This window comes from Poecile atricapillus, chromosome 1 (genome assembly GCF_030490865.1).
Source record: "Poecile atricapillus isolate bPoeAtr1 chromosome 1, bPoeAtr1.hap1, whole genome shotgun sequence".
In the NCBI taxonomy this organism is placed as follows: Eukaryota; Metazoa; Chordata; class Aves; order Passeriformes; family Paridae; genus Poecile; species Poecile atricapillus.
The window spans coordinates 25,664,882-25,691,130 of record NC_081249.1 but is presented as its reverse complement, the minus strand read 5'-3'; the positions used below and the strand labels follow the sequence as shown (position 1 = coordinate 25,691,130).

General features: G+C 37.0%; 1 protein-coding gene across 1 annotated transcript in view; it reads left to right on the top strand.

Annotated features, from left to right (window-relative positions):
- The window catches only part of TUBGCP3 (tubulin gamma complex component 3), a 48,857-nt gene that overhangs the window by 8,153 nt on the left and 14,455 nt on the right, over positions 1 to 26,249 (top strand). Inside the window, exons 2-10 of the mRNA XM_058861653.1 lie at positions 2,616 to 2,723; positions 4,556 to 4,623; positions 7,153 to 7,230; positions 7,847 to 8,064; positions 11,487 to 11,659; positions 14,444 to 14,562; positions 17,730 to 17,855; positions 21,268 to 21,336; positions 24,904 to 25,036. Of these exons, the coding sequence (XP_058717636.1) occupies positions 2,616 to 2,723; positions 4,556 to 4,623; positions 7,153 to 7,230; positions 7,847 to 8,064; positions 11,487 to 11,659; positions 14,444 to 14,562; positions 17,730 to 17,855; positions 21,268 to 21,336; positions 24,904 to 25,036 (1,092 nt within the window). The remainder of the gene's footprint in view (positions 1 to 2,615; positions 2,724 to 4,555; positions 4,624 to 7,152; positions 7,231 to 7,846; positions 8,065 to 11,486; positions 11,660 to 14,443; positions 14,563 to 17,729; positions 17,856 to 21,267; positions 21,337 to 24,903; positions 25,037 to 26,249) is intronic.

Sequence of the window (26,249 nt, the reverse complement as noted above, 5' to 3'; positions counted from 1 at the left end):
GGATATAGTCTGAGGAGAAGTGGCTGTCTATTCTCTGCTCTGATCGGACCTCTGGAAATGAAGTAATGATCAAGGTTGTTTTACCCCTTTAGCCTTCAGTCAGCTGCATCAGATATATTGAGCTTGCTGTTACGTAACAGTCATGCTGTAATCATTTTCTGATGAAGGATGTTCAAATGGGATAGATGGCTGTATATTTTAAGTATGTCTGCTGTCATAATGATGATTCTTTGAGGGAACCAATTAGATGTGCCTATTAGTTATAACCTGTGTAAATTTTTATTGTACTAACACATATCTGCATTAAGTTATGTTTAATCATTAAATTATTAAATAATGAAATTATTTTATGAATTCATGAGAAATAATCTGCTGAGGAAACACCCACAGCAGGGAATTTTGTTTGTAAAAGAGAAGCTGGACTTGATATGAATAAAACATGAAAATCTGAATTAAATAAAATAGAAAACCAGTGTTGCTACAGTTAAATTGCTGGTGCAAATCAGCAATGTATAAAGAGCAGATGACTTTTCCCATGTTTTCAGTAGTGCAACAGGTTTAAAAAGCAGGTTCTGTTGAATGGAATTGTAGTCTTTCAACTAGAGATCTTTCTCAGATGCCTTGTTCGGGCAGTATGGAAAAGGCTATACTAAGTTTCAGTGCTTTATCTAGTCTTGCTATGGTTGGTATTGAAATAGAAGGCTGTTGCAGGAGGTAATGAATTTTCCTTAAAACTTCCCCTTTATAAGAAAAGCTTGCCCCTTTCCTATCTGCTGCCAATTACACACTTGAGGACTTAATGGAACATATGCTGTTTGGGATAACTTAGTGCCAGTATTTGACTTTAACTAACCATGCAGAATACTTCTTGAAATCTTGAGTACTGTTATGACATGAATTAAACTTAAGAATTACACAGAAATACTTCCTCATACTTAACTCTTCATATGGTTTATCGGTAGCTGGACTATTAAATTTTTATATTTGTATTTTCAAAACCATAGTGCAATTGAAAGGTTGCTTAGTTTAACAGTAGAGGAGACATTTGTCATAGAGATTTGTGCCCTTACAGTAATAGTGGCATTTTCTTCTCTGACAATAGAACAATACTCTTTCATCTTCTGTAGGCCAGTATTGTCAAATATTGCTAAATGTTAATGATTTTGTCTGAACAGACTGTTTTCTTGATTGTGTGAAGTATTTCTTTGTGTGAATTGGTGAATGCTTGCTATTCTATGGTTGTATTCTGGTTGAGTTTGACCAGTGAATGACATTTATAGTATAAAATGGACATTCAAGAAGAATATATTTAAAACTTCTTTCTATAAATTTTTGAAGATTTTAAAGCATTTAATCAATATTTGACTTAGTATCTTCAAGGTATTTTTTTTTCCAATTGCAAATATTAGTTAATTTAAGAGATGGTAGACACTTGAAATATTTATTCTTCTAGTGGTCCTTTACCTTATTTCATTTTTCTGTTCCTTTTGTACATATTTATCCTGACCAGCATCCTTGGCTGAGCCTTTGCTGCATTACTTGGCGGTTTTCCCTGAGAGCTGACTGCTCAGCTGGCTGAATAAAAAAACGAGCATGTGATGCATTTGCACACATAATTGTTATATACAGAACAGACAATATGCAGAATTGCTTAGATGGGTTTCTTTCCTGAAGTAAAAAGATTCAAATATGTGGCAAGCACTCTTGGATATTTTCTTATGTACCTTTTTCCTTGTGTTATTACAGTTGTTTCTAGATAAAGAATAAAAATGTGTCTGACCCTTTATAAGGGCACTTGACATGTCTGTAGGCTTATTGTTTGGTTTTCAGGTCAATAAATGGGAATATGACTATGCTGTAGAGGCACTAATACTGACCTGGCCCTATCTTGGTGTTACCAGACTGTTAGTTTTCCCAAAAAGCAAGATACTTGCACTAAAACAGTGCTGTTCAACAAGATTAAAACCAGAATTATTGCATGAGGAAGAAGCAGTGGAAGGAGGTCACTGATTTGTGACCTCTGTGTTAGTGTCCACATTATGCATTGGGATGGGATGCTGATATCTCTGAGCTAGCTTTGAATCAAAAGGTGAAACCATTCAAACTGTTTTAAACAAAACCAAAAACCGAGATGCAGACTGGTAAAACCACTGTCATGAATATCTGAGAGAAGATCCAGGGATAGGTGGTAAATGAGTGTATTGGTGTGTGAGCTGAATTTTGTGACTGTGCACCAGGTCCCATGGCGTTTCTGTCCATGGGGATGGGCGGTTAAGTGTGCAAATGCTCTCTAATAACTGAGTAGACCTAAGTGACAGCACAGAACAGGAAGGGCTTATTCACAAATTTTGGTGCAGTTATTTGTGGGGTGTGTACAGGTGAGTGTGTTTGAAATATCACATTAATGTTAGGCTAAGCTGGATAAACGGGACTTTGCTGCCCTCTGGTTAGAAGTGTGCCTAAGAATTGCAGCACAACCTTATCAGATGTAAGCCAAGTATGTTTTTGCTGCTTTCAGACATAGCAATGCAATCTCATGTCTCACTTTTTTTAAAATCAGTTTTAGTAGAACTTTAGCATTCTCCTTATCTCACAGAGTTTTCTTTTTCTTTCAGCTGATGCAGCCCAACAGTTCCAGTATGCAGTGAGAGTTATTGGAAGCAATTTTGCTCCCACTGTTGAGCGTGATGAATTTCTTGTAGCAGAGAAAATCAAGAAAGAACGTAAGTGCATCTTGTTCCTTTCTTAGAAATACAAAATTCTTCATGAAGTTAATCAAGTTATTTCTCTGAAAAGGGGACAACTCTGCCTCACAGATAGTTATCTAATCTATTACTAATGCTTACTTCCTGAAAATCTCATGATGTAGATGCCATTAATTTCCTGGTGACTATTCCTGAGTGGCTATTTGTATTCACAGCTCAGATTTTTCTGCGTATTCAGCTTAAACTTTCCTTGCTGCTTTGTATCTTAGCCACTGTGAAGACAAAGAGCAATTAATACTGCACTCCTTTCACCTTAATAGTACTTGGAATTTGAGTTCTTATTTCTTCTTAGAAGAGTAAAAGACGGGTATTTTTGAGATGTACACTTCAGTAATAGTACACATTGGCACAATTAACTTCATGAGCACCTGTGTGGAACTTGCTGCGTGAGCGTCCTGGGAACTGATGGAATGGTTTGTGACTTATGACTTGCCTTCAGTTTCTCTACAAGTTTTCTGCAAACACCTTCTTAAAAAAAAAAAAAGTCACAGACCATGACTTTGTAAGGGATGTTGCATTTTCATTCCATTGTGCTCTTTGCTGCTCTGAGTCAAGTGTTGCACTGTGTGTATCCAAAGGGGACGTGATGAATTCTTCTTGAAAAGCCAAATACTGCTTTCAGCAGATTCTGCTGCACCATAGCATGTCCAGAAACAATTATTTGAATTGTGCTGATGAAATTAAAGCTTCATATTTGAGCTTTGAATATTCAGAGATTGAATTAGGATAACTTAAGTCAGTGGTTGTAACTGGTTTAAAGTCCATGTGTATTTTTTTGCTAATGCAGAGCTTCTGTGACTTGCTGATAGACAAATAAGCCCATTAGAATTCCTCTAGCTACAACTCCAAAACACTGGAATCTACAATACATACATCCTGCCATGCTTTGGCTACTTGTAGATAGGACAGCATATATTCTTTGGGCCTGTAGCCAGTTTTCTGAAGAAGACTGTCTCCTTCATCCTCCTCCCCAGCTTCAGCTTGTAAGCTTATATTAGTGATCATGTAACAAGTGACTGGATATATATCCTTCTAACTTTATATTTATTTTGGAGATACCACCCAAGTAATGGCTTACTTGGCAGACCGTACTTACCAGTGACATTTGATGCTAATTAACATTTCTAACATATAATAGCTTTTTTTCTTATCACTGAAGTTTCTTCAGATGTCTTTATTTTCTTGGTTTTCTTTTAACGTGGCTCTTTCTGATGCAGCATAACTTTTTAAGAAATCTTAGTTGGAAGATGTGTCTCCTCTGAGAAGGTACTTCTGCAACTGGCACTGATTTGAGTCTATTATTTTTTGTAATATATGAAAGTTGCGTGACCCTGGAATTCTGCCTGAGTTGCGGAAAATGGCATTACTACTTTTTGTCTTGATTTTATTGCCTAAAATAAAAACAATTACACTCTAGTTTTGGAGCAGTTGCATGTAATTTGTATAACATTCTTTAATGCATATCTACTTTCAGTTGTGTCTTCAGTCCCTTAGTTCCCTAAACCTACTGAATGGCAGACTAGACTTTACCAGGACACTTACTTAAAAAATGTACATTTTGTTTGAGCTAAGAAAAGCAGATACTTATATTGAATCACTTGCAGTGCAAGAATTCTCAGGCCTGTAATGCAGATAAAATGAAAACAGTCGAAGTGCTTAAGTAAATACAATGAAACAGTCTGACATCCTGAAGCTTTCTTGGTTGCATTTTATAATTTACCACAAGTATATGTTAAGACATGACTGTTGCACTTTCAAATTTTTAATCTACTTTTTTTTTTTTTAAACAGTTGTGCGACAAAGAAGGGAAGCAGATGCTGCTTTGTTTTCAGAACTCTACAGAAAACTCGGTTCACAGGTAGTTTCATAAATGTATGAAGAGACTGAAAGCACTCATAAGCATCCTTGTGATGTTAGAATTGTTTTGGAGGCTGCTCAGGTCATGAACAATATTTTTTCTGGGAGGATAGTTAAATACTCAAACAGCTTGCTTAGGAAAGTTGTGGAGTCTTCATCCTTGGAGACAAGTCAAAGCCTAACTGGACATTGTCATGGGCAACCTGCTGTAGATCACCCTGCTTTAAACAAGGGGATTGGACCAGACAACATTTAGAGAAGCCTTTCAACCCTAGCTGTATTTCTATTATTTGATTCGAGTTGTGTGAAGGGGTACTTCATAAGAAGAAAGGAACTCTATAGAAATAAAGGGTTCATTTTCTATGTAAAACTGATGAATTTTCTCATCATTTATTTTACAGATGCTTTGCAGTGTATTAATTTTACTTATCTAGTAGTCTCATGCATCTGAATTTTTAACTGCCCCAGGTCTTCAGTGTTGAAGGTTAAAGCTTTGCTGGCTTGGATGGCTTTAACACCAGTGTTAATCAAAGAATACTGCATACCAGTATTCTGACAAAATATGTTAGTGTGTAGAGAACCTGAGTTGAACATGATAATGCTAAGATTAAGATTACAAAAAAAGGTATTCTGTGGAGAGTATGGCTAGTCAGAACGTGGTTCTTCTCCTCCCCTCATCCATACTTGACTTACCCATTACTTTGTTAGTGTTTGGAGCTCAAGTTACTGAGTAAGTTGTCGTGGTTACGGTATCCTGTGGGTTTGTGTATTAATTGCACTGGTTTGTATGGCAGAGCACTGATTTGCAGACAGCTCTTAGTACAGACTTTGTATAACATGTTTCTGTAGCTTATGTACTGCATCACCATTTGGCAGGCAAAGTGCTGCAGAGCATGATGACTAATCTTTGGAACAAAATGCCTTGCCTGTGTTATATGTTCGCTTATTCTTCTGTAATGCAGGCCATATCCTGGTATATTACTGCCTCCTTAAACATTTAAGGTTCTTCTAACCTCTTTCTTTCCTCTGCTAGCATCTTGTGTATATGAAATAGTATCATGGCTTCTTTAAAATTCACACAACCAGTTTTTATTCAGCCTGATGTTAGGTTTACTCTTAATGGTGTACAATCATTGCTTTTTCCATGAGCATAGGGAAGGGCTCAGAGGGATATACATTTTCTGAATCAATGAGGCTCTTCTTCCAACAATTCTTGAAAGCAGTTGGGAGGGGGGAAAAAAAAGTGTGTGTGAATCTGTTTTAACTTTGTTTCATCTATTACTCCAAACAGGAAAGGAGGTCAGTGCTTATTTATATGGCAGCCTGCCAGTTGAGCAAACCCGTGCTTCTCAGAGCACTTGAATTTATTCTATCCTGGCTGGAAGAAGAAGCAGCTGCTGCTCCTTCTTCACCACTTCTTAATCAGTTGCTGTATTAGTTACCTGCAACAGATGCAATGCCTCTACGTTTTGCTTGTTTTTGGGATCAAAGCAGAAGATAATGGAATTGTGCTCTACATAATAATATAGAATGTCTCCTTTTAGTCTTATATAAAAATGTAGAGCTTTGGTAAATTTTGTTGCTTCATAAGGGATGGAGTCTGTGTTGAATCTTGATATTACTCAAGTTTGCTTTATATTCAACATTGCTTAGTATTGCAGATCATAGCCTGATCAGTATTGTGAGGGAATTTGTATAAGTTTCTTTGACTCAGCTTAATGTCCATCATAAGGTTCTATGTCCCTGATAAATTCAAGTGCAGGTGTTAGTGTCACAGAAGTATGGAGTAACATATCTAGGAAAGTGCATATTTAAAATAAATAATTTTAGTATGTGCCTTCATTTTAAAGTATTCTGTTTGTAGCTTGGACTATAGCTGAACTTGGTCAGCTTTCTGCTGAGATCTAAAATTGCTGATAGTCTTATTCTAAAAATCTGTATGTGTCTGTTTGATAAAGACTATGTTGTGTATTTCTCAAGTTTCGTATTAACAGTGTTTCCATCTTAAACTATGAAATTTTTGGTAGCTCTGTTCAATGGCATTTAAAGTAATAGAAATGAAACCCTTCACTTTTGAGGCCTCCCTGGAAAGGAGATGAGATAGGAAAAGGGAGAAAAGACAGGTCCTTGCTTAAAACTTCACCAAGAGTTTTCTTTTTTCATGTTTCGGTTAAATTAATGGCTGCATCTGAGATGTTTTAAGTGGTGAGAGTATGGGAATGCTGGTAACAATTCAGCTCTGTATAAACTTCAGTCTTAGTAGCTATGAATTTTAAATTGAGCCTGTTTGCTGATCTCAGAGCAGATGAGAATTCATGATTTGAACACAGTGGAAAAAATGTATAAAATTAGCAATACAGAGGCTGCGCTGAACATTCTCAGTTTATTCAGGAATGTGATTCTTAGCTAGTCTTATTTATCTGGAAAATTTATTTATATATGTATATATTAGGAAGTTGGATAATTAAAAAGAATTTTGTTATCATCAAGAGTTAAACTTACTTATATTTGTCTTCATCTTTTTTTGAAGGGCATTTTGAAAAATAAATGGTCAATACTCTACCTCCTGCTTAGCCTTAGTGAAGATCCACGTAAACAGTCTAACAAGGTAGGTGAGGAGATTTTTGTCGCTTCTGAGAAACGGTGAATGTGTGTCACTTATTTTAGATGTCTTTAAGAATCATTATCCAGTCTTAACCAATACCTCAGGTTGTTTTCATGATAGCTATGTGTGAAGCTGAAAGGAAGAAAACAGTTGACTTAAGTACCTGTAATATTTGGTGTAGTTTTCTTATGCTACATAAATGTAAAAATATGAGCTGTCCAACATGTGTAACTGAAGTTGTGAGTATATTAGATGGGTGGTTTTTATGTTTGCTTTCTGCTTGGTGGTGTGATGCTTGCTCATGTGATAATGAGTTTTAAATGGAGTAGTGAAAGCAAAATACAGTTGCAGCTCTGTTGGCACCAAAGTGCTTTTTGCAGCTATTGCTAATGACTTGTTGTAGGCAAAAAGAAGTTGTATTGCTAAAAGTACTGTTGCTCACTGTAAGACACTTTTTTTGTCATGATAATTACATCATCAAATTTTTCTTTGAATAAACATGGTCTTCATATATTTATTGTATTCTTGGTGTTACACTCACGTTCACTGAAGATGTGACTTACAGCAATTTCCACTTTTTTTTTTTTTAATTATTCCTTCCTTTTCAAATCCTTTTCAGGTGTCAAGTTATGCCACGCTTTTTGCTCAAGCATTGCCACGGGATGCTCACTCAACTCCTTATTACTATGCCAGGCCTCAGACCCTTCCACTGAATTACCAGGATCGCAGTGCTCAATCTGCCCAGAGTTCCTGCAGCATGGGGAGCAGTGGGATCAGCAGCATCAGCCTGTATGCCCTAAATGGGCCAACTCCAACTCCACAATCACTCATTCCAGGGTAAATTTCACCTTACAGATAGGTTTGGAGAAGACTTGCCTTTTTTCTTTTTTTCTTTTCTTTTCTCCACCCTTTGCTTTTGTATTCCACTGGAAATCCCACTTTAAATGCAGAGAAGCTGAGTTCCTGAGCTGAACAGTTCAGAATATCAGGTGCTGGCATATGACCATATGAAGCCATAAATGGTTGCCAAATGTGTCCATTTATAATCACTATCTTCTTGTATCCTAATTTTCCTTCCCACCCCCAAGAGTTGTGAAATAAACACCAAATCACAAGATGTATTTTCAGAAAGGACCAAAGCTTTTATTTTTTGAGTTGAAGACATATTTTTTAGTAGAGTGTATTTGACATATTATGGAGTTAGTGCTGACAGAACTGTATTTTATTGTTACTAATAGGCTTTACAGTACAAATACCGCAGTAGTGATAAGATGATGTAGTTCAGGATTCTGGAATTGAAATCATGGTAAAAAGCAGTATTTAGTCCCTGACTTCAGGGTAGGAGACTTAGGGCTCTTCTGGGATCTTCTTGGAAAGATCCCCTGAGAGGCTGCCCTGGAGAAAAGAAGGATTAAGGAGAGAACAGAATAGATAATTCTGTTTGAAGGGAGCTACAGTGATCATCTGGCTCAACTGTCAGACTAGAGAGCTGGTTGATATTCATGGATCACATCCTGCAAGCTTAGGAAAGAAACAGGGAAGGAGAAATTAAGTGGCAGGAATGCATGGAGAACCAAGTTGTTTCTGACAAAACTCAGATACAAAAAAGTGTACAAAAGATAGAAGCAGGCCAGGTGCAAAGGAGCATCCAGTGGCAGAGTGACTGCAATGAAATCCTAAACTGACCTAGAGCTTAATCTGTCAAGGTGCATGAAGGGAAACAGCAGATATTTCTGCAACTACAAAAGCAGTAAAGGAAGGCTAGAGAAAACAGGGATCCCTGTTCAAGGGGCATGTACTTAGGTGACAAATGTGAAAAAACTTGAGGTACTTGGTGCTTGTTTTGCCTTTGTGCTGGTAAAGTCAGCACAGGACACTGAGACCCTTAGGAAAGTCTTTGTTTTCTGTAAAGCATGTCCAGACACGTGATGGACAAGAAGCAGGGGACTAGGAGTGGTCAGCACAGAGTTCAGAAAGGCATGCTTGACCTATCTTACAGCCTCCTATGATGAGATGACTGACTTGGTGAACAAGGGGAGAGCAGTAATTGTTGCTTATTTCAACCTAATAAGACTTTTAATGCTGCCTGCCTGTGACAGCCTTATTGACAGAATGAATAAAATGTGGACTAGGTAAGGTGACAGTGAGGTGTACTGAAGCTGCTAGACTCAAAAAGATTTTGATCAGTGACGCAAAGTCCAGTTGGAACCCAGTCCCTAATGGTGTCAACAGAAGCTGCATTCTTCATCTCACCTGATGGCACAGAATGAATCTTTGGTAACTTTGCAGGTGATACAAAGCTGGGACGAGTGGTTGTTAAAGGCGGTCATTAACCTGCTTGTTAGAGGGAGCTCAGTGGGCTCCAGACACAGGCTCACAGGAGCCTGATGAAGTTCAAAGTCCCACACCTGGCAAGGAGTAATTCCATGCACCAGTACATACTGGGTGCTGGCTGATTGCAGAGCAGTTTTACAGAAAATGTCCTGGGATTCCTGGTAGGCACCAAGTTGAACATGAGTGTGCAATGTGTGGTGAAGAAGGCTAAGGAACCTCCTGGGTTGTGTTATGAAGGACTTCACCAGGAGGGTAAGGCAAATAAAACTTGTCACTGCTCTGTACTGATGAGGACACGTCTGAAACACTGGGTCCAGTTGTAGTACAAAGAGAAGACATAGGCAGGCTGGAAAAACGGGTCTGGAGAACAAAACCCAAAACCATTTAAGGGGTTGAAGCATCTGACATATGAGGGGAAGCTGAGTGAGACCTGAAGTTATTCAGCCTGGAGAAGAAAAGTCTTGGGGTGTTACTGATGTAATGGTATGATAAGGGGCATAGAGAAAACTGAGCTAGACTGTTTTGGGTCAGGGGAAGAACAAGAGGTAACTGGAAAAATTAGTGAGTTGTGAATCCTAGTTAACCAAAAGGGTTTGAAGGTGGGGGCATATTGCAAAACACTGAAATGTGTTTCCCACAGAGGTTGTGTCATCTCCATGCTTGAAAATACTAAAAGCATGACTTGAACAATGCACCAGCTAACCTCTTGTTGATCTGCTTTGATCAGAAGGGTTGTAGGAGATGATCTCCAGAATTTGCTTCTAGCCTCAGTCATTGTATAATCCTGGTACAATATAGACAGATATGTCAGTGAGGTTATTTCTTATATCTGCTTACTTAAAAATATCAGCAGAACCTACCCTCTTTTTGGCATATTCTTGTTCTGACCTGTTCATTCTGTTCCATTTTATTGCAATTTCACTGTGCTCTTTAGTCCTGCAGTCTGTGAACTGAATAACCCAAATTAAAACTCTGTGAGTTTCATTCCTGCTGAACTTCTCTTTATATCTTTCTTTTCACATTCTTCTGAACATCCAAAATTCAGTGTTGTACTCTGATGATTTACTAATGCTAAACACAGCAAAGCTCAGTCTTTGTCACCGACACCAGTTGTTCTCAGGACAGGTGGCCTCCTGAGTTGGTAGACATGAACAGGGAACAGAATGGATCCACTCTAATCTAGGAGGGAGAAGTTACTGCTCTCCTGACCCACTTAGATGCTCACAAGTGTATGGGACTGGAGGGGATTTGTCCTAGAGTGATGAAGGACCCTGTAGAAAAACTCACCAAGATGCTGGCTAACCGGGGAGCTCCAACTGGAGCTTGGCCAGTGTGACAGTTTTTCATGGTTAAGACTTGGTGAAAAGAATTGTCAAGTTTGAAAAGAAGGGAAACTGGGACTTGTCTGGATATTCCCTCCTTAAGTATATCTTCAGGCAGTTGATAAAACTATCTGAAAGAGTAGAGTAGCTGGAAAGTGAACATTCTCCTCTTTCTTGATTTTCCTTTAGCTCTTTGACATGTAACTACAACTTCAGGTAATAACAAAACTTAAATATTTAGTTTTTTCTACTATGACTGTGTTTATTATTCTTATAGTACCTTCACTTTTAACCTATTTCAGTATAATTACACGTTTCATCAAAGTTAATCTTTGGTATGAAATCATGTATATCAAACTTACGCTTCCCTTTTCTACAGGTTGGGGGCTTTTTTGAAAGTGTAGACTTATAGGAAGAAATTAATTGCTTTTGTGTTCTCTACCCTTTTTTAAGGTTCCTTTATTAAACCACCACTACCCCCCTTCCCCCCCACAAAACATCTGCAAAAGCTTGGGGCATTTTTCAAAATTTGCATCACTCCACCCCATATAATGGGTATAGAATCAAAGTTTTTTAAGATGTTTCTTCCTTTCATCCTTTTAGACAATCCTATCAAGCTCCGGGCGTTGGAGATTGCCTCCGTCAGCAGCTAGGGTCACGTCTTGCATGGACTTTAACTGCAAGCCAGCCTTCTTTACAAAGCACTACCTCAAAAGGCTTTTCAAATGCTGTCTCTCGTGGTGTGCCAAGGTCTAGGCGAGAAGGGGATACAAGTGGTGAGCAAAGATGTATTTGTTAAAGATCATGTTTTTTACAGTTGTTATTTATATCCTCCATATATTTTAAATTATTTTGGAATCATAGCATGTTGATTTTTTGAAGAGTGTTTTTCTAGAATGTGCTTAGTAGAAGGATAGAGGCAAATATGCAAGACTAGTATGTTTGGCCACAATCTCTTTGGCTGGTTGTTAGTTTCTTTTTTGCACTGGTTAGTTGGACTGCTCCTCTTCAACGACTGAGTTCATTCCAGTGTTTACCACAGTTAAGTGATTGTGACATGTGAGTGATGATCTTTCTTTTGATGATCAGAAGTTGCTATTTTTAGAGTCAGATAGAATTCAGTAATCAGAACTTGCTGAAATACTCATCTGTTTGTGGTTCGGTGTCTTTCAGAACTTGGAAATGTGTACTGGAATATAGAGCTCTTAAATCTCTTTCTTCTTCAGGTTAGCATACTGTTTGCAGTGGTTGTATTCAGAAGAAGTGATGTAAGATATTGTCAATAAAATAAAAAAATATAAATACAGACTGGTGAATGACTCGTGACAGAATGGTTTGAGTTGGAAGGTACCTTAAAAATCATCTTGTTCCAACTCTCCTACTGTGGGCAGGGACACCTTCCACTAGACCAGGTTGCTCAGAGAGCCATCCAGCTTATCCTTGAACACTTCCAGAGATGTGGCATCCACAATTCTCTGGGCAACCTGTTCCAGTGCCTCATCACAGCCCCCACAGTAAAGAATTTCTTCTTAAATTCCTAATATTGCTAATTTAAGTCCATGATTAAGTGCCTGTAAACTTGAAGCTGATGCCTAGAGGATCTATTCTGAATTTACACAAGTGTAACTGAGGAGGAATTGTTTAACAGGTGATCTCTGTGGCAACTGTTACTGTAAAACTAAGTTCTGAATAAATGAGCTGATGGCGGATGTTGACATCCTATAGCAACGTTATTCTCTGGCAAAGAAAGATAAGAGATGCAGGGTTTTGTTTGTGGTGCTTTGTTTTGGTTTGTTTTTACCTTCTATACAAATAAGTGTGGATATTAAGGAACTAAAATATAGCCTGTCTGCCAGCCTCTGCATTTTTGAGTAGCAGTGTACAAAGCAGTGGCTTATAGATCAGAATTGTACTGGTGTATCTGAGGACAACATTTAGCATATAGAGCCTAGTTAACAAGACTGTTATATGCCAGAAGGTGTGTGTATCTATCTGTATTATGTAAATATGTGTTTTATATATGTGGTAGTTTCAATAAATACAAAAATAGGGAAAAAAAGAATAAGTAGAAAATGGAGCAGAAAAAAACGTAGGAAAAAGAAATAGAAAAACATACAAAATCTACCACTGCCTTTTAATTTATTATACTGATTGCTATAAAAAGCAGAACTTCTTGTGTTGAGTCAGCCAGCAGCTGTGACTTTGGTTCCTGTGTGGGATGGGTATCAGGACTGACAGTTGTCTTAAACGTAGTCACTTGCTGGTATAGAAATAGAAGTAGGACTGCATTCAGAATATAGAAGTCTATTGTCAAGAAGATACAGTTCTATGAATATAAAATTCCTGTAATTAATTTTTTTCTCCTAAAGTTGCTTGCTTTTATTTGAGGCTTTTTTACTGTTACGTCTACAGAGTATTAAAAAGCACATTGTATGGCTGATGTTAATACATGTTGTATTATTTATCAGTTAAAGAAATGTGCACTTGCATCTTTCACCATTTCTCTACAAGTGCCTAAGAGGGACAACCTACAGTCATGCACATCTTATTGTTGCAGGGGGAGACTGAGTTTTAAATGATATCTTGAAGTGGAGACTAGTTCTGCTGAAAGAAGAATAGAATTTAATTTTTCTTGTTTTTTTCTGGGAAAGTGGATTGTTGGGGAGGCAAACTGACAAGACTAAGAGTACTGTCTAAATTGGGAGAAGCATGTTGCAGCATCTCAGTTTCTGGATAGTTGTTGTTAAAATTGTTTAATTCTTGAAATCCTAAATGAATTTACAAAAGCATATGATAGTTTGCCCAGAAAAGATGGGGATAGTTTTAATGGCCTACACAGTGCCTTTTTTGATCTTATGTTTATTTTAAATTCATAAATATCTTATATCTCTAACACAATCTAACTACTTACTAGAGATAAGAACCAGAAGCAAACTGTATGTTACAATCGCAAAAGCTTTTCTAAATCAAAGATCTATTTATCTTCAGAAACACTATTTACACTTAAATATTTTCTAGCTCCATGGCTGTTATGCAGTCTGATTTGATCAGTCTTCTCACTGAGCAGTGGCATATGTGATTGAAAGCCATTATGAAACAAGCAGCTCTTCCTTCTGTTCTTAACTGTTCTTTTCCTAGGTGAATGTAGAAGAGGTTAATCTGTAAGTCTATTTAACAGCTTCAGCTGTTTGTTCAAAGAAAGATAAAGTTACTGTGGTGCTTGCCTCAGAACTTTCACTGGTGTTGGATCAGAGGAGATAACAAGTTTAAGAACTGGCCGATGTGTCAGTTAAAGTAGGACATGCCCTGTGCCATACAAGCTGACTGCTCTGAGGGAAGCACAGGTAGCATTAGAGGCAGGTAAAGGCAATCTTGGTCTTTCCTGTCAGACTAAGAGGACCAAAAACATTTCTTTGCAGGTTACAAGAACAGGCTTTATAGTTTTTATAGTTTTAGGTTTTTGTGGCTGTGCATCTAAATAGCTCTTTGAAGTTGTAATCAAAACTAATTGTCTCAACAAATCTAAATACTTGTTTTGTTTTTGGTTTTTTCTTTTCTAGGTTCTGTTGAAATAACGGAAGCAAATCTTGTAAGAGATGTTTTATATGTCTTCCAGGGAATAGATGGAAAAAATATCAAAATGTGCAATTCTGAAAACTGCTATAAAGTGGAGGGAAAGGTACTGTATGGTGACTTGTTTTTCATATGTAAGCAGAGGAGTATATAAGAAGGGAAAAAATAGCTGTGAGAAACATGTAAAAAAGTTAAAATATTACTACAAGTCTGTATTCTCTTTACCAGCTGTTTTGTTTTGTGCTGGTTTCGTCTGTTTTGTTTTTCTGGGGGTTCTTTTGTTAATACAACAGAGTAGTTTCAACAATAGTAGTTGAAAGTTGGTTGGGTAGATTAGATGCCAGAAAGAAAATGCAGCATTTCACAAAACATGAATAGTCTCCCAAATCTTAATCCAGTATAAGGACTAGTAAATTATGGGTTTGAGGACTTCTGTCAACATTTCTCCTCTCCAGTGTATAAGAATTAATATAAAGCAGATGCAGGCATTTGACTGTGTTATTATTGAATTAAATTTAACAGTTTGAGATATAGAATGGATGCTAGCCACTTGATGTTACGGGCCTGATTACAACTTTAAGTGATCAGGTGCAGATTACCTAGGAAAGAAAGGACTGGTGGTAGAACTGAAGAAAGGCCTGATGTGAATTTGAATGAAGACATCAAATAGGAGAGATGCCTGAGAGACTTTGCTTCAAGGTGGTGAGATGTTAAGCCCATCTGCAATTCAAAAAAACCCCAAATGTGTGATTGGGTCAGCTGAGCAAAGAACAAAAAATGTCCTTAGTAACTTTAACATCTTCATATTCAGTATTTACACAGTATAGCTTCAGAGTTCAGTTTCTGCTAGTTGGTTTTCATGTTCTTGTTCAGATGGAAGGACAATGCTTTCAATTTTTTACCTGTATTAGAAACTTTCTACTATGGCAATATTACATAGTCCTTAAATGGGCAGGGAAATTATTTTTGGTCCATTTCACATGCCAAGAGCATAGTAGACAGGTCTTAATGTTGAAAGATGAGCTAATTTCCTTTTTTTCTTCATAATAGTAGGAAAAGGTGAAATGTATAGTGGTTCACCATTACTTTACAGTGACATTTATGTCTGCTTAATGGAGGGATAAATGGAAAAACCTAACTCTCTTTAAGTAAGTTAAATCCTTTTAATTTACAGATTCTTAATAAACATTTAACTGTAGATGATGGAAAGTTTGTAATTCCTCAACATCTTTACTGAGTAAATTATATTCCATATATGAGTTTATATATGGCAAAAGAAAGGTAGCATAATTTATTTTTTGGGAGGAATGTGAAAAAAACTTAGTGATTACAAAATTGGCAATGGGTTTCATTGGTTTTCTGTGTAGCTTTCATATCCAATAGGCTGATTTGAGGTCAGAAGCTGTTCTACTTGGAACTTGTAATTCAAGGAATTACTGACCATAAACCAGCTGAATAATCTTTGCCCAAGAACTTTGTCTTCAGTAATTTTTGTGAAGTCAGTCATCTTCCACTCTCTTATTTGTACTTGGTCTGATCTACCAAACCTGGTGAAGATGAGATTATCTGACTCACCAGAGCTGCAACTGGAGCAACTTCTGAAAAATAAGGAGGACCAAGATCATACCTCCTCTAGCTGTATTGACTGCACATTAGGCAAAATAGTAGTCAAAGCATGTAGTTCTCCCTCAGCTGACAGTCTCATTGTCTGGGTTGTTGGGGTTTTTTTCCAGAAAGAAGCATACTTTATAAGGTGCTATTCTTGCTGCAGTGTTTCCTAATCTTAGTGTTAATATTAGATCTGGTGGTGGCATTCAACATTGTATAGGATAGCAGCTTTTGTTTTGATCTAAGACACACAAATGTAATAACACAAGCTAATTTTGCTTGTTCCTCACTTAAATCCAGCGGATATGCGTTGTGCTCAATGTTTGCCAAGTACTCTGTACTTGCAGAATTCTAAATAATTCTTTTGTCATCTCTTTGGCTTTAGCTGCGGGCAGGATTTCTGTGTCCAATTATGCTTGTTTGGGCTGGAATTTACCCTACAGAAGTTGTTCAAGAAGTTAAAGCTGTACCTCTGTGGGTAAACAAGAGGGCTAGGGACTGAACTCTGGTCTTACAACCAAATGCTGCAGCCTGGTTCAAGCCCACACTGGTGTGGATAACATACTCTGACACTAATTGTTATCCTGAGAATGCCTGTACTGTTAACTAAAACGTTTAATGAAGAACATTGATTCCTAATTTGGCAGCTTAACTTCTTAGAACAATTCCTTGCTTTGGTTTCGACTGTTCCAGCGGGCTGTCAAAGTTAAAATTGTCTGTAGAGGTAGGATAGGCCCAGCTGCTGTGGGCAAAGGTCAGTCTCTGCCTCGTGGTCTGTGTTATCAGTGGGATTGTTTGGGGTTTTTTATTCAATGAAGTTTTGAGTACTTGATGATAGTGTTCTTTAGTAATATGGTGAAATGTGGAAGAAGAAAATCTCAAGTTGGAAATGTCTTATCTGTTGTTAATTCTGAGGAAGAAATCTGCTGATTCAGATGAAAATTATAGTGGTAGCTAAATAGGGTATTGGGACTAAGGCAGGCTTGCAAGGCAAATGAGATACTAGGAAAAAAACAGAAACAGACTAGGAGAGTTCAGAAGGACATACGATTAAATAACTTATAAAAGCTGGACTTAGCCTTGGAAGTTGGATTCTGGAAGTTTGTGTTCCTGCTGCCTAGTCAGGCATTGGGTCATTTATTTTCTAATAAAGGTTTCTTTCACATGTAGCAATAGCTAATTATTTCGTCAAAGCTTTTTAATTAGTTTTAGTCATTAACACTTTGCTACAACTCTCATATTTTCAGTCTTGCTGATTGTCAATATAAGATAAAGTCTGATATTACAACATGAAAATGCAGATTTCTTCCTTTCTTCTGAAGACCATTTTCTTATTGCCATACTTGCCTAATGTAAAAAAAGTGTATGAATACTGTTACATTAAGATTTCCAAAAGAGAAGGTCTCAAAGTTGCCAATAGTTTGTTGCTGCTGCCTTTTCAACGCATGTGTGTATAAATATAATGCTAATTATGTGGTTGTCTGCTTTTTTGCAGTATCTGTACTGTAGAATGCAAAATGGATTTTTTTCTTACACTGCCTCTTTTTTATAAGAGAGACCTTTGTGAAGAAACCAGTATTGGCATGGCAGATTTGACTTAATTGCAAACTCGTTTATTTATAACTTTAACTTTTAACTTTTTTAAACTTTAATTTAACTTTATAGGTGAGCTTGTCCAAATCTCTCCGAGATACAACAAGTAGACTTGCAGAGTTGGGGTGGCTACATAACAAAATAAGAAAATATACAGACCAGAGGAGTTTGGATCGTGCATTTGGACTTGTGGGACAGGTGGGTCAGCTAGAAAAAACAATCTAACTACAGTATTTGGTCTTAGAGTAAATGCAGTGCTAGGATGATGCATAAACTTTAGAGCTTGAATCATTCATCCTTTGATTTACTCCTTTTGAGGATGCTGCATTCGATATGTCAGAAGGCAAGAAAAAGGCATTTGCTCTTTCTGGTCTTAAGGATTTGCTCCTGTAATTTTTAGATGGAAGCACTCATAAATTCCTTTTCTTAATCTCACTTTTTAAAAAATACCAGTATTTTAAAATTGTTCATGCATGTTCATAAGCAAAACATTTCTTAAATGGGCTGATGTCATCCCTGAGGTAATTAATCACCAGTTGTTAGCTACCTGTGCAGGAGACATTCTTGTCAGCTGTTGTTTATGTTCATGTATTAGTACTGCACTAGCTTACATAAAATGCAAGTAGTCCATTATCTTCTGCCCTTTCTTTTGAATACAGCATCAAAAGAATATTAATTTTTGTTTTTATAGGTTTCATCATCATGATTTATAGTCTACAGTAACTTCACTGCTGCTGTAATACCCAAAACCACATTTACTGCTAAGACATTCCTGTTTCCTCTCACTTGCTCCCTCTGTAAAACTGGATATTATCCCTTCTGAGTCGACAGAAATGTTATCCTTGCCTCTAGCCATAACATCCTACCTAATCTGCCAAGAAATTGAAGTGCTTCTCCCTTCAATCTAATTTTTCTTAAGAGGTCAGTAGAGACACTGTAGTGCTTCCTGCTTTTCTAATGTTTTATTCTGTTCCATTCTGTCTCTTATTCTAGGTAACCCTTCTAGTTACATATAAATAACTATTTTTCTACTGATCCAATGCTGATTTCCATGTTTTATATGGTAGTGCTACTATGTATGCATTTTCTTTGGACTCTCCCCTTTGTATCTGGGTGAAGTTTTATTCTTTATCTAGCAGCTTCCTGCTTGTGCTTATTTTTACCGTCTCTGGCTTTAATCTTCAAGTTTACAGAAAGGGGAGAACCTTAATTCTTCAGTGAATTTAAATGTGCAGTATCTTGGCTTCTGTATGCAGGTTTCAGATCCTGTGCAGAAGGCTGTGCTGTTAAGTTACCTGAATCTGCATAGCTCTAATGCTGCTAATTTTGCTTGAGGCAAGCACTTGTGTATATATCTAGGACATAAATGTACAAATAAAAACTTATATTCTACTCTTGCTGTCACTATCTGGGCACAGAGAGAATGCCTTCATGCTCTTCATAGCTTTTATAGCTGAGAATTTCAGGTGCTGCTCTGCATTAAGGAATTCAGCACAACAGTGTATATTGTTATAAAACATCTTTCACTTAATGTTCAGAAAGAATGATTGTGAAAACCCCTGTTTAAACCAGGTGTAGAATAAGATGTCTGTCACCTCTTCTATTATGATTCTGGTGACTGGTTTTACCATACAAAATGTCCGGTATTGACATTAGAAGTAGAGATATAACAAGATATTACACTTTGTTTTCCTACCTTTGCTCATTAATATCTAAGTTTTACTTTGTCCTCAGAAAATAAAAAGAATAATAGGCAGTTAAATATAATTTAGCCTGTACTTTGGCATTTTACCCATTAAGATCCAGTTGAGCTGAGCTAGTGGGCATTTAAATTTTTTTCTCTTGAACAAGCATTCTGTTTCCTTCCTCAATTCTCTTTTGCAGCAGACCAAATCAGAATTCTAGGATAATGTCCAGTTTTCCTGTAACAGTTTGGGAAGCAAAAGTGTGTGGTTTGTGATGCAGGAATTGGTACTGGATGTAAATTTTAATTTGTAATTTTAAATTGTAAAGCTTCTCTGAAGAATTGGTGACCAGATAGATTCTAAATCCTTTTGGCTACTAAATAATTAACGTCAGTGAATACTGTTCTTCCTTTTTGAGCAGAACAGTGCCTTTGATTGTTTTCTTGGAGGCTCTGCTCTGCCCTTTATCTTGGCAAGTGCCGCTTTAATAGGTTGAAAAATTTACTGGAGAAGCAAGTGAGAAGAAATGAAAAGTGGAGTTACACATAAGGGGATTTCTTTTTGCCCTTCAGTATCCTCTGGAATAAAATGAATGTCAAATTTCTTTGCCATTTACAACATTGAGTTGACAAAAGGAACCTCCTTTCCCTAAAAAAGGACACAATGGCAAGATTAATGACTTTTTTTTCCCTAGGCTTCTTAGCTGCTTAGCAGGAAAGAAGATTTATTTTCTCCTTGTGCTTCTAGAAATTATTTCTGCCTTTTACATACTCTAGTGAATAAATATTTTACTTCAAGTTCTTGGGTTCTTTCTATGAAGTTTTCCTTATTTTTTGCAGATTCTTTTGACTGTAATTTTAAAAGGCCTTAAAGGGAAAATCCTGGGAAATTTCCCATTTAAAAAGAAAAAAAATCAAATTCACTAGCTGAGAATTGATTAGAAAGTTCTGAAGAACTTGTGTGTGTGCATGAGAGTATTCTCCCGAGAAACCAAACAAATAAAAAACTTTGGGCACTCTTTGTGGGGTTTTGAAGTCTTTTTCACTTAGTCCCAAATTAATGAGCCATATTTTTAGTTCTGTTTTAAAAAATGTGCTGCAGGGATTTTTTTAGTTTGTATGTTAAGACCATTACAAAAGCAAAGCAAGACATCCCCAAACCCTAAACCGTGGAAAATATTTATTGCTAAACAAGTATTATTTTAGGAATTGTTTTTAAAATTGATCTGGATTTTTAAACAACCTAAAGTAGCTGTGCTTAGAATTGTTTTACAAAGAAGAGTTTTTGCTTTAGTTCCAACTTAAATTAACTTCTGCACATTCTACAGATTTCTGAAGACATACTTTGTGTTGTTCATTTCTTCCATGTCAAGTGATGAATCATATATAACTGTGAATTGATGAAAGGTCAATTATGTAGAGTAGTTAATCTGGCAGCATTTACTGGGAGCGTTTTTATAAGCATTGTACTTTCTTGTTCGTGTCATATAGTCTATACTGTAAATATAATGCTGGCTCCCTAACTTCTGTGTTCTGTTGTTAGAGGCCTTCCTGAAATTTAAATTCTACTTCACTGCAGATTGTCTCTTACATGATTATTAAAAAAAAAAAAAATCTTCAACTGGGTCATGTTGTACATCCCTGTGCTAATTGTTAATGCCATTACTGAGATGGTGCATCTACTTGAAGAGTTACACTTGTCATAATTTAATCTGTTGATAGAGTTAAGGTAGCAAGAAACACGGTCACTTGATAATGTGTATAAATTCTTGGGAAAGGTATATGCAGCTCTTAGGGAAGATTTCTCTAAGAATTGGCTTTTATGCTGAAACATCAGGAAATTTCCAACTATGTTGGAAGTGTCGTGAAATCAGAAGGATTTCTCCTGATTGCTTTGCTTTTTTTTTATTTTTCTTTCTCTTACAGAGTTTTTGTGCAGCTTTACATCAGGAACTTAAAGAATACTACCGACTTCTGTCTGTTTTACATTCTCAGGTAAGTTAAGTGGTACGTATTCAACAATTATTTTGTTCTATGTTATCTAAATATCTCCGAAAAAGGTAATACCTCCTTATTCTGTTAGAATGTAAAGGATGTACAGCAGTTTCTGTTGACAATGAGCACAATTCTCTGTACGTTTCTTACTCTTTAAATGTATGTGCCCTTGAATATTTTTCTCTTAAGAATTCACTGGTATTTGATGTGTTACATAAGCAAGGAATACAATGGATATTTCTAGGTCTCTGTCCCTGTTTTGCATCCTTTTTATCAGTTTCATCTTGGATGTCTTTATCATTCAAATCCCAAACAATGTTACATATCCTTGAGGGGAAAAGAAGCAATCTCTGTTTCCAGCAGTGCATGATTCAGCAGCTAGTAATAACAGTTCCAGGTTTTTTTCTGTGTGGGGCAGTTCATACATTTTTATTGTCCCTTTGTTTTCTGAGAGTAAAGACATCTGTTCTGCAGATGTTTCAGTGTTTTACAATTTTTCTGTAACATATAGACCAAATCAGTGCTGATAATCTTGCAGTTTTTCTACTAAAGTTTGTAGGTATGTGCATCTAGGTGCTGTCCCTAAAATAAAATAAACATTATTTTTCTCCTTGATTTTTTTTTTAAAAAAAGGGGTTTTCAAGGGGTTCATTACTTGTAATGGTGAAAAATTTATTCTGAGAATTAACCTAAAGCTAAATTATACTGCCTTCTAAAATTCTGTCTTCAATGAAATCTTTATAGTTTGTCGTAGACTTTTGTTAATGTTTTCAAAGCATCTGTTCCTTTTAACTCACTTGCAATTCTTGAACATTCTTTTGGAATGTCTGTTACATACACTTTTTGCTTATTTTTGGTGGCTGTTACCCAGTTATTCCTTTTGTAATTCTTGCTCTGTCCAAAATGTGTTTTCTCTCTTGGTTTGCTGAAGCTTTGATTTATTCTAACTTCTAAAACTTCTTGATCATGAAAATGTTTGACTACTTTGAAATACAATTTTGTCTACCTTTCCTGCTCCACCAAACCTTTCAAAAGAAGAGATAGGTAGGGTGGAAGGGAAAGCCTGTAAGGAGAAAAAAAAAGGTCTGTGGTTACTTATTTTCAAACTGCATTTGCCTTTGCGGTGGGTTGACCCTGGGCAGCAGCCAGGCACCCACCCAGCCTCTTGCTCCCCCATCTCTTGAGGAACAGCAAGAAAATAGAAGGAAGACAAAAAGACAAGTCAATCAAGTTAGTGACAGTTTAGAAGGGAAAGCAAAAGCTGTGCGTGCAAGCAAAGCAAAGTAGGGAATTCATTCACTGCTTCCCATCAGCAGGCAGATGTCCAGCTGCTTGTGGCAAAGCAGGGCCTTGGGACGCTAAACACTTACTTGGGAAGACAGACTGCATCACCACAAATGTTCTTCTCCTTTCCCTGAGCTTTTTTCCTTGAGGAAGCTTTTTGTCCTTTATAAGATTGGAAATTATTTTCCAGGATTAGTTGCTATCCCAAGGAATGAAGGGAGTCTCACTGGTGTGTAGTTTTATGGCTTCTTCTTGAAGAGAGGAGTGACATTTGCTTTCTCAGGGCTGTCAGAAACCTCTTCTAATTGCTGTGTTGAAAAAATAATGGAGAGTGGCATTGCAGTGACATAGGCCAGCTCCTTCCCTCAACACTTGTTGGTGCATCCCATCAGGTCCCATAGACTTAACCATATCCCATTTTTTGGTGTACCCTAGCCTGAACCTTCTGAACTTGGTCTTCCTTGTCCCAGAGTTCCTATCTTGACATGTAGTATCCTCAGCAGAAAATCTCACTGAAATAGCAAGGAAAAAAAGGCATTAAGAACCTCAGCATTTTCCATTTTTCCTGTCACCATTCACCTAGCATCATTCAGTAGTTTGATGCACATTTTCCCAGTCTTACTGCCGTTCTTCTTGTTGCTCTTCATGTTCCTTGCCAGATTCATCTTCAGTGTTAGAGTCCATGAGTGCATTGAGTATGTTGATTAAATGCATTTTCATAGGGAGCAGTCAATACAGTGTCAGCAGTGCTTTGCTGCAGCAGCAGACTGGGGTTTCTGGGGAATGCAGATCCCCCAGCACCGAATTGAAGGGGTTCTCAGAGTCATGTTATGTTTGGATTTTCAGAAGCTTCTGGCAACATTCCTTCCCAAAGAGATGAAGGAAAGGAAAGAGGTCCAGCAGTGGAGGAGAGATTCTTCTGTGACTTGAAAGGTGGAGGGGCTTGAAGGTCACACTGCAGAATGGACAAAAAACCTGTACCTTTTAGCTTCTTGAAAACATGTAGAAAATTGACTTAAAATTGAGTGTATGTGGTATTCTTAGATTCAGGAGATTGTATAGGCTGCAAGCTTAGGAGTTGTTAACTGCAGTTCTAGAGAGCAGTGCGGGCATACTTGTCAAAGGGTTCTATACACTCTTGATAACTTTTTATTATGTCTTCAGAGCTTCCCCTGAGCATGTTTCTGCCCTTGAATGAGTAATCCTGAGGATACTGTCTACCACTCCATAAGCGTCTCTGGTCTTTTTCTTGCAGGTTGTTTTCACATTGTCAGCCCATTTAAAAATGCAGTTCCATGATGAAGATGTACCATGTCTTCCCTAAAGTCAAAGGGTGGCTCATGTATCTCTCTTATCATTGCTGATTTCCAAAAACACCAAAGAAAAATCCCAGACATGGACCCAGGAGCATTCGGAAGCAAATGAATTTAACTGGCTCCAAGGCTGAACTTAATGTGGATGACACTAGACTTAAATTTAACTAGTATGTTGCATTTGGCTAAAAAAATGTGCTAGATGGGAAAGCACAGAGTGGGTTGGTTGTCATATATCATAAACAACTTATTTTCTAAGAGACTGTCTCCTTGTACTGCTCCAGAAACTTGCTTCTGTATTCTTAGGTTGTGTTCTTGTCCAGCTTATTCCATCTGTACTTGTATAAGATTTGCATTTGCACATTGGATGCAAATACTTAGCTTTTATTTTTCATGGTGTTGGAAGATTCATGGTAGTCACATTATGATAGTTTTCTTATTTTGGTGTTTTTTGTTCAATGTAGCAATTTCTTAATCTCATTATAAGGCTAATTTAAGTTCCGACGGCTTCTGGAGGAAGACATTGAACAGAATTTGTCCCATAATGAAGTAAAATAAGCTGCATGTGCAGTAATAAAAGGTTTACCTCCCTCAGCCTGCCTTTCCTTTAGATGATTCTCTTTACTCTTTTTTGAGTATCTCTTGCTGTCTTCCGGGATCTCTTCTCTCTTTTCCTTTGCTCTTCTCTGTTTTCATGACTATTACCTTGCTGTCTTTAATTTTCTTGGTCTTTGTGCTTTGTGTCTACCTTATTGCACTTATGCTTGTCTCTGTTCTTCTACCTGTGCTCAAGTCTCTGTTTCCACTAAAAATTGACTCTTAGGTTTTGGCCCAGTGATTTGATGAAAAAATATATAACACGAGGTATTTCAAGTGTATTAGTAAAATCTGACTTCAGAACCAACTTCAAAACCTGAGTTCTGCTTCAATTTTGTTCTTTGACATGTCTTTCTGTTTCTAACTTGTTCAGTTACAACTGGAAGATGATCAGGGTGTGAATTTGGGACTTGAGAGCAGTTTAACACTTCGCCGTCTTCTAGTCTGGACATATGACCCCAAAATAAGGTTAAAGACCCTTGCAGCACTTGTTGATCACTGTCAAGGTCTGTTTAATATTAATTTAATATTTCTGGGGATGTTATATAACTTTGAATAGTTGTGTGTGCTAGAGGTGGGTATCAATAATATTAGTGCTTGTTTTGACTTTTTTGGTTTTTTTTAGAAAATTTCAAGTAGGTAGTTTAGATTCTCCCTCGTTTAGTTTAAACAAAGCATGACAAATTATAGTGCTGTGTTGATACATTCAGACTTCTTACTTTTTAAAAACTAGAATATGCTCCAAAAATTCAATTTTAAGCATGTATTTTCAGTTACTCAATCATCTTTCAGAGAATGGTACACTGAAAAACCTTCACTAATATGTTATAAAGTGGTTGGCTTAGTTTCCTCACTATATATGAATATTATGCAATTTCTCTGTATATGATGGCATAGAGGAGTCATTAGCAACTTGTCTTCAGATTCATGTGAAACAACAAAACTTTACAAATCTGCAAATACCATGATTTTGTTGGCAGTCCACAAGGAAATGCTGGGGAGAGTGATGTTGGAGTTTACCAGAACTTTGGCTCATAGGTGACTAAACTGACCAGTAACTGATGCTTCTCCCTGATGACACTTCAGATTTATGAGATTGTAGCCCTTTATAAAGAGCATCTTAGCAAAAAAAAAGCCTACAATACTTGTTTTGCCTTGATTATTGGAATTGGTATATTTTTTATTTTTTTTTAAATGGGTTTTACTTTAAAGACATTCATAAAAATTTTGAGTTCCATGGCCTCTGCTGCAAGGAAGTGGTTAGCTGTGAAGCATGGCAGCAAAAGCAAATATTCAGTCTATCTTTAAACTTTTTTTTTTGACAGCATCTTAATTTTCAGTTGCAAGAAATTGAAGGAGATGTTACCTAAAGGAGCTATGGGGGCAACTATGACAAAGAAACAGGAAAGCTGTGTTTGTGTGCATGTATGCACACAGAGTATCTGAGAGTGTCAAGTACAGGAGAGAAGGAAAACATTCTATGGCTCTTTTAATGCTTCTCTGGAAGCATAACATCAGCCTCTGTGTGTGATCTTATGCCTTGAATATTGCATTTCTCTAAGCTACCATAAAGTAGACAGAGAGCTCTGCTTAATGCTTTAGTGAGATTAATAATTCAAACCTAGGAATTCCCTGTTAGCAATAAAAAAGTCTACTTTTGCTACATTTTAGAATTGCTGTTTAGCAAGCTCAGTGTGACACACGGGTAGCTAAAATTAA